The sequence below is a fragment of the Theropithecus gelada genome, chromosome 2, assembly GCF_003255815.1.
Source record: "Theropithecus gelada isolate Dixy chromosome 2, Tgel_1.0, whole genome shotgun sequence".
NCBI classification, from domain to species: domain Eukaryota; kingdom Metazoa; phylum Chordata; class Mammalia; order Primates; family Cercopithecidae; genus Theropithecus; species Theropithecus gelada.
In genome coordinates this window covers 85,254,836-85,273,871 of record NC_037669.1, presented here as the reverse complement: position 1 = coordinate 85,273,871, position 19,036 = coordinate 85,254,836, and the positions used below count along the sequence as shown (strand labels likewise).

The 19,036-nt window shown below is 45.3% G+C and overlaps 1 protein-coding gene across 2 annotated transcripts in view; it reads left to right on the top strand.

Moving 5' to 3' along the window:
• CACNA2D3 (calcium voltage-gated channel auxiliary subunit alpha2delta 3) overlaps nucleotides 1–19,036 on the top strand; it is a 930,450-nt gene that overhangs the window by 715,773 nt on the left and 195,641 nt on the right. For both annotated transcript variants that reach the window (XM_025377234.1, XM_025377233.1), the window contains one exon: nucleotides 15,986–16,069. In XM_025377234.1, the coding sequence (XP_025233019.1) occupies nucleotides 15,986–16,069 (84 nt within the window). The remainder of the gene's footprint in view (nucleotides 1–15,985; nucleotides 16,070–19,036) is intronic.

The window sequence follows — 19,036 nt, the reverse complement described above, 5'->3', positions numbered from 1 at the left end:
CGCCAGCTCATGTATACCACGTGCTTCCTGCTGTGGCCCTGAGTGATACGAAGGTGAGAATACATGGAAGGTTTGTCTTTTATAGTCATTACTCTGCCAGGAAAGAAAGAAAGAAAGAAGAAAGGAAATAGGGAAGAATGCAAAGAAAAGGAAAGGAGGGAGAGAGGAAGGAAGAAAGAGATGGAGGGAAGGAAAAAGAAAAAAGGAAGAATGAGAGACCCTCTGTGAGTTCCTTTGTTGATTCATTCATTCGTTATTTATCTACCATTGTAGTGGGAGTGGAGAATTTCCATATTCCCTTCCAATAAACCCCGCTTCTGCGCAAGTGATTAACGATTGTTACCTGTTGCTGACAACCAGAGCAGCCTGACTGATCCAACCATGAATCCCAAAGTCTGGGAACCACTGCTGGGTGTGGCTCTGACCCCTGCTCTCAAGTAGCTCACAGTCTGACACCACCTCCCGCGGCCCTGTCACCCCTCCTTTGTAAAACTTTAGTCCTCTCAGCCTCCCCTTCACCCTCAGAGGGGTCTGTCCCCATTCCTCAAGTCTTTTTGCATGGACCTTTGAGTCTGGGCTCCCCACTACATTGCAGAAATATCTTAACATGTCTGCTCCTCTGCGCTGCAAGGAGCATGAAGACACTGATGAAGCCGTGTTTTGTTCAGATTTGTATATCCAGGGCCTGGCGAGGTACTTGGCAAAGGAAGTGGAATGACAAATAAATGACGAGAGAAAACCCGTGTATAGGAAATTGAGCACACAATGAAACAATATATTATCAAGCACCACGGTTGAAGGTACTGACAAGAAGGAGAATTTATGAAAGGACCTGGTGTCTCGCTGTGCACTGGGTAGGTAGGGAAGGCTGCAGGGAGCTGGCTTGCAGCCTGTAACTTTGAGGCCACAGTCCAGCACACCTGGGAGCAGCAGAAGGCCTTTCAGATAACCTGGATGAGTTACTTGCTCATTTGCGTGTGACTGGAACCCTTCCTCCCTTCCTTTGTCCTTTATCTTCCCCTCCCTCCCCCGCTCCTGTCTTTCCCTCACATGGCATTTGTCTATTGAACACCTGGCATTTGACAGACACCCTATTAGATGCCAAAGATCTAGTGATAAAATAAAGCAGATAGAATTGTCCCTTTATTTGGTGTTTTCATTCTCATAGAGAAGATAAGGGTTTTTAACATTCATAAATAAACTGATAAATATAAAATACTACATAATTCGGATAAGCTCACCAAAAGAAACAAAGATCTGAGAAAACAAAAAGTAGGGAGAGGTACCTGCCTTATTTAGATGGTCAGGGAGACCCTTTCTTAAGGATGATGGTTTTTTGGTTTGTTTGTTTTTTGTTTTTGAGACAGTTCCGCTTTGTTGCCCAGGCTGGAGTGCAGTGGCACAATCTCGGCTCACTGCATTCTCTGCCTCCCAGGTTCAAGCAATTCCGGTGCCTCAGCCTCCTGAGTAGCTCGGATTACAGGCGCCTGCCCCCATGCCTGGATGACTTTTTGTATTTTAGTAGAAACAGGGTTTCATCATGTTGTCCAGGCTGGTCTCGAACTCCTGAGCTCAGGCAAGCCACCTGTCTCGACCTCCCAAAGTGCTAGGATTACAGGTGTGAGCCACCGCGCCTGGCCAGGATGATGTGTTAAGCTGAGTCCTGGGGGATGAGAAAAACTGTGGAGACTGGTTCAGGCGGAAGAAACCATATGTGCAAAAACCCTGAGGCATGGGGATGGCGAATATGCTGGGTTCTGGAATCTGTTCATAGATTTAGGCCAGATTTTCAAAGAAGGGTAGGTGACCCAGGTTTTGTTGACAAATTCCTATTTGAGGCTGCATGTCGTGAAGTAGTTGCTGGTACTGCCCCATTTCCTCTACTCTGCCCTGACCATTCCTGTACGTGTAGCATGGCTCATACCTGCCAGCACCTAGGTGAGGGCTTTCTCTGGCTTCTGCAGTCCTCTCTTCCCAGGCATGCAGCAGACCAGACGTGACAAGGAATTAGCATCCCTCAGTCAGACTGCCCCGCTCAGGTGGGGTGTCTCTGAGGTGTGTGTTTTACACTGGCTCCCAGAGTGCCCTGATGGGATTATGCCACATTGCCCACAGTGGTAACATGCTTGCACCAGGTTGGCTGCCCTCCCACCTCTGAATCACTTTGCCATGTCCCTGCAGGTATTTCCTGGAAATCCCTGTCAAATAAAAACTTTGCCCTTGAATCCTGTTCTCAGGGACTTCTTCTGAGAGAATTCAAGCCAAGACACCAGCAGTTGATATGTCTCTGCAAAACTTGATTTGCTGTAGACTAGAGCTTCAAAAGTAGTTTTGAGTGCACTCACATAGGCTTTTATATTAACACCATGGCATTGAGCATGCTTCCCATTCTATTTCAGGCCCCTGAGCATGTATTCCTAACACACCAGCCTGCTTGGAGAATCCACATTTGCTTGTAGAAGTACCAAAGAGCCTTGGCTTTATGCTATTAATAACTGAGAGTAGGCACTTTAAGGAAATTTGATTTAGAGATAGGATTCTCGGCTGCTTTATTATTTGAAGAAAGGATTTGATGAGGAAAAGGCTTTTCTTTTCACTGGACACACTCTGACCTTTGTTCTACTAGATTAATTTCATATCTAGAATGCCCCATCTTGGATGATGAATTAGCAATAAAAACCTCATCAAAATGTAATTACAGGCGAAGTGTTGAATAACGATCTCTTAAAAATTCCTATAGATTTGTCTGCACCTCCTTCCCCTTGTGGGGGAAATGAGCCTCAGCTGCTAGCTACTAGCCTCAGCTCAGGAATGCAGACCCTAGCCCTATTGCTAGGCTGGGATGTGAGTCCTGGCTTCTGACATTGCCCAGTGTCATCTAATTGATCAATTGCTTTTCTCCATGTGATGCACATCTTTATATAATTTAAAGGACCATCTCACCGGGGGTAGGAATACACAGGAAGTGGGAGCTCAAGGCAGAATGAAACACTCTCCTCCTCCATCTGTGGCAGCCTGCTGGGGGGAGAGAGTTATTAATTAAAATGTTAACTGCCCAGACAATAGCAGGCAGACAGCTTGGAGAAAGCCTGAGAAGCAGGCATTGCATTAGAACTTTCATAACTGCAAATTCCAGGAAAGTTTGTTCCTCCTTAAAATAGGAAACAGAGCCATCTGCCTCTAAGAGGAGACTTGACTGGGCTGCTTAAGTGATGTTAGGGCTTTCCCAAAGAGCCCGACTTGTTTGTTTCCAGGGAGATGGACTTGACTGAGAGATAACCTAGGCTTACCCTTACTCTGTTGCGGGCCCTGTAAAACCCTACAGCTGGATCTGACAGCAGAATATCCAAATGATCCCAACTGGGTAAATGCCCGCATTCATTTGAATAACTGAAGAATTCAATCATTTGAATGCCAATGATTATTCCTCTGGGAGTTTACATTTTAGAAAGACCTTCCATCTGAATCCCCATGAGAGCATTAAATTGCTATCTAATTAGCAGTCCCAAATTATATATATTTAAAAGATAATTAAAGGTTTGAAGGCTGTTGGAATAACTGGTTATACATTTAAATGAATCACTAGAAATTTGTTAGTAATGTGTGGAGTTTTCTTTTATTTCTTGCTCCCCTCTTTGAAGTTCAGTAGACCCAGCCTCGCAGGGTTAAGTCTGGTAGCAGTAAGATAAAGGCAGATGTTTTTAATTACTTCAGCTCAAACCTCCAAATAATTATAAGCAGCTGTCATTTTTACATAATCCTAAATGATAAGACCCAAAGAATGCAAATAAAAATGTTGAGACCGTGGGCTTTTTGGTACAATAATTTAATCCCTGTCACACCACTGCACTGACCATTGTACTTCTTTGAGGAATGTGCTCTAACAATTGTACGCTTAGGTGAACTTTCATCATCTTATGATAGGCACATCTATTTCCAAACACATCTCCCAGGTGCCATTTTTACATTCTCTGTGGAGGTTGCTAGGCAAAGGGAAATGCTAATACATTTGGAAGTTTGAGGCAAGGAAGGAGCTTTGCTAAGCCAAGCAAGGTTTTTGTTGAAAGTTCTTCTCAGCCTCACTTGTCCCTTTCTCCTAGAGATGGAGTCTACCCCGTGTGTGCCCCAGTGGCCCCCTCCCTCCATTATGTAGCATGATAGAATTGTCCCTGGGAGCATTTCTTTGGCCTGTTGCTGGGGTTTTTATTGGCTCAGCCACTTCTGTGTACCAGCTAACCAAGGACAGAAATCCCAAATGACAGACTGACCTACCAGCTCCAACCCGGTAGGCTCTACATTCAGGTCTTAAATTCCATGCTTTTGATGCCTGTCTCTTCCTGGAAGGGCAAGGGCCTCTTGAGGAGCAAGGCAAGGGGACATTTAGTGCAGCCACAATGGCTTCTCTCCTTTGGAAACAATGACTATAATACCAAAGTCCATAAGATCAAGGCAGGCAATTCACCCCAGGCAGAGCTGAAGCCCCAGTCTGCAAGAGACAAATTTAGAACATCAGCTGGAAAGTAGATGCACACGCACACACACACACACACACATTCCAAATTAGATCGGCAGCCTGAGGATCCCTCTGCTAAGGAATGCTCAGGCTGGATTTAAATTGGGACTGGGACCTGGCTTGGCACAAATGTGGCCCAGCAGAAACGATGGCCCAATGAGCTAAGCTGGATTCCTTGGGAATGGGGAATGGAAACAGATGAAAGAGGAGAGACGTCAGACCAAGGGTTTTTCTGGAATATTTAGAAGCTGACAGACATCACAGAGTATCGTTACCTCTCCACAGTGAAGAAATGAAGAGATTTTAGAAATGTATCCTGAATATTACAACCAGTTAAAATATTCTGATTCTTCCAAATGCCTGCTTCTCCCAAGGGGCCTCTCCTGGAGTTTCTACATTTCTAGCTGCACTCCAGGAGGAGGATCTAGTAGTAACTGGGAGGGGCTGGGACTTTTATCTGACTCCCAGGATTGCTGCAGGTTTTTCATGAATATGGGGTTGGACTCCCATGTTAATGAAGCCCATGTTTATCCAGGCTCAAATACAAATATAAATTTATGATTGTATATATTTAAAGGGAAGATTCATTTGAGCGTTAATGATTTGAAATTCACCTTTGCTCAGTATGGAATTCTAGGTACCTGGTTAATGGTGACTATAGGTCACCTTGCTGTCATCCCCTTCCTGCGTCCTCAGGATACATCTCAAGTAGGCACTGGGCAGTGATTTCAGCTCCAGACTGGGAGGCTCACTAGTCCCTGGTTCTCTATGGAGCAGTGCTGTCTCTGAGGTCAGATTCTGGGGCTGAAATTCATCCAAGTTACTTAACCTTCCTGACCTCAGTTTCCTCCACTGAAAAAGGAGAACAAAAGAAATAGTGCCTACTGCATGAGACTGTGATGAGGACTGAATGAGTTAATGTTTACAAAATGTCTAGAACAGGCCAAAAACATAGGTCATTGTTACGCATGTGTTTATTAAATGAATACATAGACTAATTTGTTCATTTACTCAGTCCACTCGTTCATCACATGTTCATGGGAACCTGTTCTTTGCCAGGCATTGTCCTAGGCATGTGGTCCAATGATGGACATGAAATAGTCTTTTTACCAAAGATGCTTGGGACCTAGTGGGGAAACAGGCAAGCAAGCTAATAATTTGCAGTACAGCCTGACCTGGTCAGGTCAGGCAGACTTCCAGGAGCAGGTGAAATCCTGAGGGGTTGGCAGAAATTGACCACCACCCTAAACTGGAGTGAAGAGAATTCAGAGAACATGGGGTGGCATGTGCAGAGGCCTGAAGGCAAGAATGATGATGACATTTTTAGCAGCCAGCTCAGTCCAGCTGGGGAGTACAGTGAGAGGCAGGGAGTGGCAAGAAAGGCCAGAACAGCAAGCAGAGGCCAAGTGACAGGGACTTGTGGAATTCTGGGCTGTTGGGTGCCATCATCTAGGGCAAGAGGAGCTAGGAGGATTCCAGCCCAAGCAGTGATATGATCTGATTTGGGTTGTGAAAGAATCCCTCTGGCTGGACCCTGGAGAATGGATTGGAAGGGTTAGAGTACAGGCAGGGAGACCACTTACGGGATGCTTGCTTGTATCAAGGGCAGAGCTATCACAGTGGCTGACACTAAGCTGATGGCAAGATTGATATGATCCAATTCCAAGAGACATTTAGAAGATAGAAGCAATGGACATGGTAGCTTAATGGACCCTGCTTGCTTTGCCTGGCTTACTGCCACTTTCTCTGATTATAGTCGCCCATTCCAGCTCCTGCCTGTGTTTCCATGGTCACAGGCAAATATAAGACCCAGAGAACTCAGCCTTGCAGGGGACATTTGGCTGTCCTCTGAGTTATGAATCACATCAGAGCTCCCTTGGGTGTATTCAGACCAGCATGCATCCAGAAACATTTTTTAAAAGACATATCACTGTAATTGAGAATCACACACACACACAAAATCAAAACTGAGTATTTTGCTGGATCACCTGTCCAGTGGAGAGGATGGACCGATGATGGATGAGAACCAGCTCAGTTTGGTAGTCGGAACACAGCTGGGGCTTAGAGCATATGTGTACAAAGTGGCCACATGCATATTTATACTGTAAAGCACAGTATCCTCAGAGGGGGTGCAAAACAAGGGCCACCCCAGTTGAGAAAGGAGAGAGACTCAGCCAGAAGGATCTGGGAGATTTCTTTCATGGAAAAGGTGTACACAAAGATAGAGCCATTCATGTCTTTTCTTCTTTCATAAGTATCTTCAACAATTTTTAGTAGGGAAAACAAAACAAAATAAAGCTATTAAACCAAGCATCTCCCTAAATAAAATTACACACACACTCCTGATGAAGGCTCAGCATTCTGTTGTTGGTTGTTGGTTGATGCTATTACAGGCATAATCAGGTAATGGCAGTTGACTTGGAAGAAAGAATTTCTTTCCTTCTTGCCTGCATCCCTTTATTAACTTCACTTGCAAATTCATTGCCAGCTTCCTGCCCTGCTTGTCGTTTAGCTTAAAAACCTGAAGTTGAAGGCTCTCTCTGTTCCTCAGCCATCTCTGAGATGGTGAGACTAGAGTTCACTCCCCCCAGGGACTGAGTTAAGGAGAGGCATTGGAAATGGGGTGACAGGATATGAGTCAATGGGCCCGAACTACTGACCACAGGAGGAAAACCAACAACAGAGAGAACTCCCTCTTCCGCCATGGTTAGCTGCGGCATCGTTCAAAAGCTAACATTTTGTAGTGTTGATGGATACTACTTTGAGATTTTACTTGAGCGAATAAGGAAAGTCAATGTTTTTGCAGTTTCAAAACTAGAATCAGTTAGTTGTCCCTAATTGTCCCTCATATTCAAAACAGTCTGATGGCTCCACATACCCAAGAGTCTTTTGATACGGTCAACTGCTCAAAGGAATAATGTCAAAAGAAGTTCTGCAAATTTTTTAAAAAGTTACCTGCCAAATGTCACAGACATACTTTCGAATTATAGAGGTCCTCTTTTTTACCCTGGATATTCTAATGACACAGCGGTATCTGAAAACTTTTATGAACTTGGCTTTGGAAGAAGGCATATATCCATGTTCGGGAACTCAATGCAGCCCTCTCTGAAATTTATTTCGAGGCTGTCTTGCATCTGACTTTTGTCAAGGAGACTTTAGAGAGGGTTTTGTTTGCCTCTAAGTGCTCCAACTCGTCAGAGCAGAGGCCCCCGGGTGCCCACATGGGTCTGTATTTTGCATGCCCGTCTGTGTGTGTTCCTTCTGTGTGTGTTCCTTCTTCTTTGCCCGGGAGGATTCTTTTCTCAGCGTCACTCCCTTACCTACAGCAGAGGTCTGGAGTTGCCACTCTCCCTCCCTGCTTTCAGAGTGCCCTGTTCTGTGTCCCACTGCTGGCACAAAAGCTTCCTCCCAGCTCAACTACTCAGCACTATTTTGATTTTTCTATCTAGCTTGCTATTGCAAGACCAACTGGCTTTTTGAGAATGGGAGCTTAAATCCAGCCTGTGTGGTGAGCATGTTTGACCCACAAAAACAGTGGTGGGCTCAGCTGCCTCCTCCCCACACACAGTGCTGTGTGTGACTCATGGCTACCCAGAGGACACTGATTAAGATAAAGGTCATTCCGGTTTTCAAAGCAGCCTGTTAATTGTTGTTGTTTTTTTTGTTTTGTTTGTTTGTTTGTTTTTTAAATACCAAAGCTGTTTTAGTTTTACAGTGATCAAAAGGATTTTGTAATCATACTAAGAGAGCACATACAACTTTTCATCTTTGAGACACTTAAAAACATTAATTAATAAGAGCACAGTACCTTTTAGAAAAAGGAAAGGGCTTGTTGTCTTGACATGCCCAGTTGCCTCCTTCCCACCATCCTGCTGGTTTTTGACACACCCTCATGACCCTTTTTCCCTGCAGTGTGTCTGAGCTTCTCATCTTTCCGTGACATGTAAGATCGCATCTCCAAACAGAGGCTCACTGGCATTTTTCTCTTGGCATAATGTCTATGTCATCCCATTGGGCATCTTGTCTAGAGAAGTCTGGGCTATCGTGGAGTCACACATCCAAGGAGACAGCACCATTTTGGTGGAAATCCGAGCTGAAATGATATCCTCCTGTACCACAAGGGTTCCCTGAGGCCCTGAGATCGATATTGGTGAAATTAAGTAAGATATTGTAAGTTGGGCATCAGCATATTGCTGCTTAACTCACTGCAGCCACTCAGTTTATTGTAGGTGTTCTCTCTCTCTCTCTTTTTTTTTTTTTTTTTTGTTTCCAAGGCAGTCTCTGTCGCCCAGGCTGGAGTGCAGTGGCGCGATCTCAGCTCAGTGCAACCTCCACCTCCCAGGTTCAAGTGATTTTTATGCCTCAACCTCCAGAGTAGCTAGGAATACGGCACACGCCACTGCGCTCAGCTAATTTTTGTGTTTTTTGGTAGAGATGGGGTTTTGCCATGTTGGCCAGGCTGGTCTCGAACTCCAGACCCGCCTCAGCATCCCAAAGTGCTGGGATTACAGGCGTGAGCCGCTGTGCCTGGCCTCGGCCTAGGTGTTCTTAATATGACACTGATTCTCCTATCCCTGGCCAACAAGCTCAGTTTCAGCGCAGGCCAAATGAGTCAGCTGGTAACAGAGACAAGACCGGCTAGTGGGATTTCACTGCCAGTGTGATTCTGTGACTGTTAATGGATCTTCTGGGTCCAGTCCCATCAGCAGTCGCCATCTGAACCAAGGACCTGCATTAGCCAGGAGAAAAGCACCTCAGGGGAGGCAGCACCGAGGGCCGGTGACCACCAGACCGCAGGCTCAGAAACAAGGTTAGGCCAGCTGCACCATGATGCCGCTGCCTGTCAGCCACATCACCACGTGACCCGCCCTTCCTGGGTGCTGCGTTTTCCCATCTCTGAAGCAGTTATCCCTCACCTGGAGTTGGGAGAATGAAACGAGACACGTGCTGCTGTTAGCACAGAGCCTGGCACCAGAAACATTCACCCTTATGATGAATGATGGGAAATGCAGGGGGAAACTGCCCAGCGGGGGAATAATCGCTTTTTTATTCTTTTCTAAAGGCAGTCACTTGGAAAGCAGAACAGATTAGTTGCTACATTTTATAAATTCCTTGTTAGGGAAACAATGAACTTTGAAAAGTAAAAACAGTAACTGATTCAAAGTACTTTTACCCTTTGGGAAAGGGCAGAATGGCAGGTGCCGCCCCGGTATGGTGTTAGTAAGGGCAATAAACACTTTGTATACTTTTCCTTGTTTTCCAAATTTTCACCAATGAGCAGTTATTACTTGGATAAGAGGGGGAAAGTAAGGAAACAACAAACGCTCAAAGTACTTAGATTGTGACTTCATGCCCCCCACTTCCCGCTACTGATCCCCAAGGGAGTAGGGGCTGACAGAGGCCACTGGGGCTGCCTTTCCCCGGGGCCACCTCCTCTCAGTCTGTTGCAGCCAGAGGCCTTGGTGTGCAGTTGGCAACATGGAATCAAAAGGGAGGAGGCCCTTGCTCTGCCACAGGCCCCCCTGGCCTTCGCCTTGACCTTGAGACAAATCAGCACCAAGTCAGGTCGAACAGCCTCCTTAAAGGAATAGGGCTATTTATAAACAAGATACTGTTATGAACCCCTTTACCTGTGAAGGAACTTCCTACCTGGGGGTGAGCTGCATCGGGGCAGGGGCTGCCGCATCTCATCAATCAGTATCAGCCGTTGTTAGTACTGATCGAGTGGGCGTGTTTTCAGGCCATATTTGTTGAGACACAGGATATGCTGGGCTCCTTGCTAAACCATGTTTATACCCTAAACCATGTTTATACCCATTTGCTTCTTAGTGCAGCCCTGTAAGCTGAGTGCCCTTACCGCCATCTTACAGATGAGGAAAATGAGGCACAGAGACGTGCACACCCAGCCCCAGACCACACAGCATGTAGAACTGATTAGAATCCGAGTCTGACTCCAGGGCCCTGGTTTTAAGCACCCTTCTAAATGGGTTCCCTTGATGAAGCCTGATTCACTGGTAGTGAACTGGGATCAACAACATGAGGGTGGGAGCTCATTCTCCCTGGGTGCCTTTTCCATACCCTCCAAGGCTTGCCCAGGCCTGTCACAAAGCCTGAGAAATATTAGGTGTCCAACAGTATTTTGGAATGTGTAGGTGAACAAATGAGTGAATGAGAGAAAGAATGGATGAATGAGTGAAGGAATGGAGTGCCTTGTGGCCATTGGTCCTTATCTCTTGCATACAGAGGAGTAAGGCGTACCTACATCCCTTCACCTGAAATGGTCCCTTGAGCCTGAGGTAGAAGAGAAGACACAGGGCTTTAGAGGACGTGGTAAAGGTCTTCACCAGCTGAGTACTGCGGCTGCCTGGGAGAGAAACATCTGCCCCAGATAATGGCTGGCTGTCAGCCCTCGGCCACACCCCATGTCTAGATGGCATTAGCTTTGGGCAAAGTTTCTTCCTCTGCAGTTGGGGATCTCCCCTTCCTTCTATCCCCTTCCTTCCTGTTGGCAGCATGGAGTGGCACATACAGTTTATCAATTACTAGCACACACAGCATTTGTTCCACAGAGGCTGCATGGATGTGTACAGCTGATTTCCTCTGGCCTTTCCCAGAAGAACACAGAAAGAGCAAAGGGGTTTTGTTTTATTTAAATCAACATGGCCATCGCGTTGGCCCAGCCCATTGTGCCTCCAAAGTCAGTCTGTAGGTAACGCAAAAGGGTGCTGGTATCCAGACCATTAAATACGGCCAGGAAGGCTCTGGGCTGCAGGCAAGTCCTGGTTCCAGCTTGCTCTGCGGATGGGTGCCCTCTTGTCCCATCCTGCTAGGCCAAGGGCTTGTTTGTGTGTTCCCCACATCTGGCCTTTATTTGAAACTCCACCTCAAAGTATTCCATAGCACAGAATATCTTTCCTTATTAAATTCTCCCCCACAGATTTTTTTCATAAAACAGGCACCAAAAACTACAAACCTACCTGTGGCTCTCAAAGTATCTGTTTATAAACCTTTGGAAACCGTTTGCAATTTGTTGATCACATTTTCAAAGGAAGTTACAGATTATAGGTACACTAACAAATGCCATACACAATGCTTAGGCCCCGGTAACCGACTCCTCACGCAGAAGAAGAGGGAGTTGTGGAGCCGAGGGACCTGGGATTTGTCCCCTTTTAAAACTGCATGGGAGAGGGGAGACTGGGCCTGGGAGTTGGACATTTGAGAATTTAGTTCTTTTTCTGTCACTCATGGGGGTGAGGGGTGAGGGTGAGTAGCCAAGGAGAGATCAACTGTGCTCAAACACAGTCGTGTATCTTGGAGAGTAGTGAGGCATTTTATAAATCACATGTTCCTCGATAATCATGGAAGCACCAATGTTTGTGAATACTTCACATAACATGTACTTTAAAAGCAGTTTATTTGAAAAGAAAAAAATAAAGGCACTAAATATATATAAGTTGGAATTCTGTTGACTACTCAATGCTTAAGATCTAAGCCAGCTTTAAAAAAAAAAAAAAAAAAAAAAAAAAAAAGCCTTTAAAAGGGAAGGGGGATAATGTGGAGATAAAGTATTGATATACAAAACATCCAAGAATTTCAGGTACAGCCTGATCCAGGTGCATATACCACATTTTCAGGACTCTCTTCATATCCTTTCTCTGCTTTCCCTGCACTGGCTTCATGCCCGGTAAGACTGTCTCCACGTAGTGGCAGAGATGACCATGAGCTATTCGAAGTTCCCATCCTGGTACCTTAGCAACACCTCTTTTTCTGGATAAATCCAGGAATGCATCCCAAATTGAATCTCATTTGAATTTGTGTGGGTTACATACCCACCTCTGAACCAGTGACATCCTGGAGTGATGTGGACCTCCCTCGCTGATCAGGCCACATGACTGTACCTTCACTAGAATTATGCTTAATGGGAGTGGTGCCCAAGGAGTTCCCTACAGGAAAACCGAGGTGATTAACCTGGAAAACGTGGGGAATGGGTGGTGGCAGGACAAAGCATAGGAACCTTCCTGATGGAGCGCCACTCTCTGGCCTTTTAATGTACTTTCTTAGTAAGGGAAAAGAGGTAGGTGGATTTAGGCTTAGTACGTTAGAGTTGTCTCATAGCTCTTGGCCTGTTATATCTATGCAACAGCCCACTGACTTTTCCTTCTCTCACTCAGATTAATCACTCTGCTGCATGACTGTTTATATTCTAAAGGAGCTTATTCTTTAATAAAGACCCAAATGAAAAGTGTTTCAGACCCATTTTCCATACCTGGCTAAGCAGACATTGTAGAAGGGCATTCTTAAACAGTGTTCCAGAGGAAGTATCCCTACCCCCTATCTGTAGCTTGCCATGAAATTAGATTATAGAGACTTGCTGGAATATGGTGTCTCATGGGCTAGTATGATGGGAAATCTTTTATTCCATCACTCTCTAATCATCCCAAATATCTTGAATACCTTTTTGGTGCAATGTCCTGTATTTATTGAGAGATTATAAAAAATGAGTAAAGACATTTGGGGAGGATCAGAAGTCAATAATTATCTGCTGATTCCACCTTTGCCAAATACCATCTAAAATGACTTGGGTTCTTTAGCACAAGTATGAATTTTTCTGCCAGGAGAGTCTTCAGTTCAAACTTGTAAGCTACACACCAGTTAGAGACATATGAATGTGATTGTCTGACACCATCATAGTCAACAAACAGCTTCTCTCTGCCTATGGTTTGCAGAATGGTGGCCAGTAAAATTATTGAACGATCTTCTTCATTTCAGGAAAATGAGATATTAGCCAATTTTAATATCAATGAGCGTGTCATTCCACGAAATGCATGACTCTCAGGAATCTTGCTAGCTGAATATTAAAAGATTTTACTGTGTCTGGGAATGTGCTTGCCATTTTACATACAATATCTCATTTAATACTCTCAACCTTTCTTTGCCATTGAGGTACTATTGTTTTTACCCATTTGCAACTGAGGAAAGAAGCTTGGAGTAGCTGGATATGAGTGGTGTGACATGGCAGAGCCACTGTGACCTTCTCCTCTGAAAAAGACGCATGGACCTTTTTTTTGAGGACGAAGGAGCATTTGTTGCTCTGGAGCTTGTAGTCTTTTTTCAAAGCTCTTTAACAGTGGTTGAAATAACATGAGGCTTAGACATGAAAATTTAAACAGGGGCTGGTGGTGGGTGGAGTGTCCGCTACCATACTAGCTATGCAATCTTATTTAAGTTGTTACTTAATTTATTTAACATGTGAGAGCCTGTTTTCCCAAATGCATTATGGGCAATAAATTGACCTTCAAGAAGCAGAATTAAGAAGGATAAACTACAAGTAAGTCCTTGGGAAAGAATGAAGCACTGTTTAGTTGACTTTGTATCGTTAGTGCCTTGCACTTAGTAGGTGTCCAATAAATGTGCATTGAATAAATGAATAAAGAAGCACTTTGAAGTGACCAAAGAAAGAACTTCCTCTGAATAGACAGTTTAGATCCAGCATCAGGCTACCCGAGAAATTACGAAAGTTCTGCCTGTGAAGTTCAGGATCTGGGCTGTGTGAGTTTCTGGGGTGCCTCATAGTTTCAGTAATGGTTCTTAGGCAACAGAGGTCCAGAATGACTGTCTGACTCTAAGTCCTCAGGGGGACACGACCATCCCTCCCTGCACTCCTCCACACTGAGGGGCAAGGCACCACTGCTGACAACTCCGGTTGATCTCGTTCCTGTTCTTTCTGTTCAGCCCAAGACTGCATCTCACAAGGACCAGGGCTTCCATGCACACAGGAACTTTCCTTAACAAGATCCAACTGCTAATCTGCTATTGTTTACAGCGGCTTCTGAGGGAACCACTTTCCTTCCCCTTCATCTGGAGTGGATCTGATGTCATAAAACTGGCCGTGAATGTCTGTTAATTGAAAACCTAAGAGTAGGGGGTGGGCTCACCATTGATCAGGGTGGTAAGAGCCCACTGGCCATAGGAGGCTAGGCACCATCCTAGATAATGGTGAGGAGGGGGAGTCTCCAGAGAGGTCGCAGAGTTCCTGAAATGCAGTTGACAGGTAAGAAAAGAGTGCATGCATAGACACTTGGCCCTGTTTGGCACCACAGTGGTGCAAGATCGACCCCGTCTGGCCCTCCCCTCATCGCACTGGGGGTCAGTTTACACTTGTCTGGTTCAACATATGGGTGGCAGTTTTCTCCTTCATGCCCAGTGTGGCCTCAGCACCTGTCTCCACAGTAGCCAATCAGTGTCCAAAGTGGCAACCTATGGTTTTGGGGTCTTAAAATACTTAGACTGACCCTGTCTCTTACTTAGAACCTTCCAGTTAAATCAAAAGATGGCCAATCTGGAGAGAAAAGTGAAAAAGAAAGCAGTATGCATGCATATATATTTTTCCAGTGTGCCATTAACCGTATCTGATGAACGTGTAAAGGGGTTGCTAATCCTTAGCCTGCAGCAGAGGGCAGACTTTCCTACATTATAAACACCCACAACCAGCATGAAAGGCCTCAAGACACAAGAACGTCCAGACACAAGAACGTCCGGTCGATAAAATGGTAGGCTTGCAGGGTGACTAACACCAGTGATTTAGGGGAGAAAACTAAAACCACTTCCCCAGTTATTCATGCACTCATCAGCTTTTCCGGAGAAATGCCCTAACAGCCATTAAATCTGGCTGTGATTCCCAATACCCTCGTCTACGCCAGGTAAAAGAGCCGTGCTTAGTTCAGTACTGCTGTGGCCAGTGTGACAACAAATAGATGGTTCCGTGTGTCTGCAAAATGCCACCAGCATGCTGAGCCCAGCCCCAGCTGTGGAGATCAGTGCTTTTGCTTCCTAGCTAAGGAGTGTGGGTAGGTTTGAGACAAAAGGTAGAGGAGGGAGAATTATAAAGTATAGGGGGATATGACTAGATTTTTGGTAAATGTAAGTAAGAAGCCCTTTCTCATATCATGGATTGAGTTTTAGCAGCTTTGGAATACACACACACACACACACACACACACACCCCATTCAATGAGAAGACAAATCCAACTGCTAACTAGTCTGCTATCATTTATAGAATTTACATTGTTTACATGTATACTATATACGTGTACACACACACACACACACACACACACACACACACACCATTCAAGGAGGGGACAGATTTTCCTTTGCATCTCCTTTCCTTCTTTCCACACCCTCTGCACTTTGTTTAGGAATCCAAGAAGTCTACAGGGTAAATTCATATCAAGCAAAGAGTTAACTTTTCTACTCTCCCAACTTGGAGCAAATGTTTAGAGGCAGCTGACCTTGACTTTCCTGTCATTAAAAGTCCCTAGGACTGTCACCCTGCTGGGCTTCTCACCCACATCGGTCCCCTCCGAAGCCCTGTCCGTGAAACAGGACTTGGGAAGATAAAGATTGCCCTGGCTGAAGACTTCACGGACTTTCGTTTTTCTTTTCTTTTCTTGTTTTTCTTCCCCTTGCTAGTATGAAGAAGGAAAAAAGCGAAGGAAACCTAACTATAGTAGCGTTGACCTCTCTGAGGTGGAGTGGGAAGACCGAGATGACGTGGTAAGTGATTTGTTTTCAGGCCTCGTGGAGAAGGAGCTGCATTGTACCCACTTCTGTACCTGGGGCGATCCCAGGAGTTGGCCAAGAGGCCCACTGAAGGGACACCTGGCCACCAGAGGGACGTGGAGACGTGGAGACAATGGGCCTTTGTACCATGTGTGGAGTTTTATAACTCTCCGGCTGGTCAGTCGGACCAGTTGCAGACAGGCCCGCCACCCCAGCTGCTTGTGCAGTCTACTAAAACCATCCCCTGGCGGATGCCGGTCCCCTCTGCAGCTGATGACTCCAGCCTCCTTCCCAGCGCAGTGGATGGCCCCTGACATCTTCAGTGGAATCTGGCTGGGCAATAGCAGGCTCTGCCCGGTGCAGTCAGTGCCTGCAGGCCAAGCAGGCAGGTTCCTGTGCAGCAAGAATTCACCTGTCAGGACCTCATGGGCACAGCCCTTGTATTCAGAGGGCAGCCCAGGGCTCTGCAGGCTCACTTTCCTCCTGCTTGGTAGGCTGCCCATTTCCTGTACCTTCCCAGCCTTTCATTCTGCTCCGGCCTTGCTGCAATTGCACCCCATGCTTTTTCCCACATAGATTCAGCCTATGGTGCTCTATCAAAAGCTTTCCTTATGCCCATGACTTAACCCTGTCAAGTCTTCTTGGTACTTCCTCAATAAATCAGATTTGTTAGACACGGCTGCCTTTGTGTGAATCCAGGTGGACTCTCCTTAATTAAATCATAACTTCCCAGGTGTTTCCATCTGGGTCCCTACTCTTCACTTTTTCTTAGGGTGTCCCTGTACCGAGACCACGTTTCTCTGCCCTACCCACCCCCAGATTCGTCTGGGGTCCTTTCTTAAGTTCCACTGTTGAGTTAGCATTGTTTCCATCTCTCACTGCATCCTGCTCTCCAAAGGGATGTTGAGGAGAACCGTTTGAAATCCCAGACTGAGTTCTCATGCCTTCCAGAACATGAGGCCAGCATCACGGTGCTTCTACTGCAGCTTTCCTTCTTTCCACACCCTCTGCACTTTGTCACCAGCTCAACTAGCATAAATCTCTCATTTCCATCCTTGCCCGTAAAATGCGAGAGCCATACCTGTTTTAGAAATGTAACCTCTTTTCTTCTTCATCTGCACTAAGTCTACTACTTAAACCCAAGTTTAGACAAAATAACTTTGCCATTTGATAAAAGCTCCTTCCTCCTCCATACCCTTTTCCCCGCAAGCCAATGGCCTGACATAGTGTCAGCTCAATAGCATGGTCGAGTTTTCAATCTTCTTGCTCCTTAAACACTGTCACAAGGATCCGGTCAGTTCAGGATTGTCCTGCACCTAATGTGCCCACCCTGGCTTTGCACAGTTGTGAGGAGTGCCACTCAGGTGTTAGACTCCTGCCAGGTTCAAATCCCACCTTTGCTGCTTGCCAGATGTTTGGCTTGGGTGGGTGATCATGCCTCTCTAGACCTCAGTTTTATTTTGTGTTCTTTGTTTTATTTTTCCCCAAGAAAATGAGTGTGATGACAGTTGTCCCGACCTCATAGAGCTGTTCTGAGGATTAAATGGATTAATAGATTGAAAAACAGAAAAGTACTTGCACCGTTCTGGGGACACAGTGAGCATTCTACAAGTGGTATCCATTATTAGTATTATTCTGACCTCATCAGTCCTCAGGGAACCCTGTCACGAATGAATGTCCTGTGGATTTACAGTTGCTATGAATCTTTGGAGGGGACTTTCCATTTTTGCCCTTCCTCTTCCTTCTTCACTTTAGCTGTTGATTTATTTTTGTTTGTTTGCTTGTTTGTGACCTCACTGAATTGTCTCCCTTTTTGCGTGCTACTTGAAGAGATGTATGACTCCGCTTACTCCAATCATCACCTGTGCCCCAGCTAATTTTCAGTGAGCGAATGTCTCCTTTAGTAATCACAGTTTGGGAACACCTTGTATCTCCTCATCCTACTTTCCTTTCTTGTTGGAGCCACAGGCATCGGATTCGCAGTCTCACATGCATGTTCTTCACTTCCACCTGACACCCAGGACTGCGTTCTCTCCGTCCAACTTCAGAGTTCCCGTGTTTCAAGCGAGTCCGGTGCTTTTGTTCCACGCAGATTGGTCTCTGGTTATCTCTTTGGTTTGAGTCTCTTTCGCCTTGGAGTATGGTGCATTTCTTCTCTATCAACATATTTGACTTGGGAAAACCCAAACCACTGTTTCTCTCCTGGGGATTTGCACGTCACTAATTGGAGAATTCTGCAATCTACAGAAAGCATCATTGTGAAGTCTGCACAAAATCTCACATGTCCATGTGCTGGGCATTGGGGTTTGCACCTCAGTAGCAGAGGACAGGGTTTAGATCGAAATCTAGGAAAGACCATGTAAGCACAACCCACTGAGAAAGAAGCAGTGGAGTCTGCCCGGATGCAGAGAACTTATTGGAAGGTGAGTTCTACTTCTCTAGGAAGTAGGCTCCTGAATTTAATAACCACAGTTATAACCTGCATACTTCCAAAATTGAAGTAAGTTCATATATACTGTTAAAATGCATATAAAATAGACTGGCTAAAATTAAAAGAAAAAAAGACAACAATTTAACATTATTTAGAGGAGTATGAGCAGGACTTCTGTCCCACTCTTCAGGATGAGTTAGGCATCAGGTCAGGAATACAGTAAATAGAGCAGATCTTTGGGGTACTCATGTGCCAGCAGAGGATTTTGAGACATGCATAGCCCAGTCTGAATCGCCAGTGTAGATCCCCTCTGGGAAGGGAAACTTATCTTAAAAATAGCATGTATCCTTTGGTTGTAAATTTTCAGAGATGGCACAAGGAATTAAGGATGATTTTTTTGTTTTGTTCCTATTAACTTTCAGTCATTCCCAAGCTTTCCACATTGAATGTGATTATATCTACTAATAGAAAAAACTCATATAAATAATAACTGCCATATATTAGCTCTTCCTATACACCAGTACCATTCT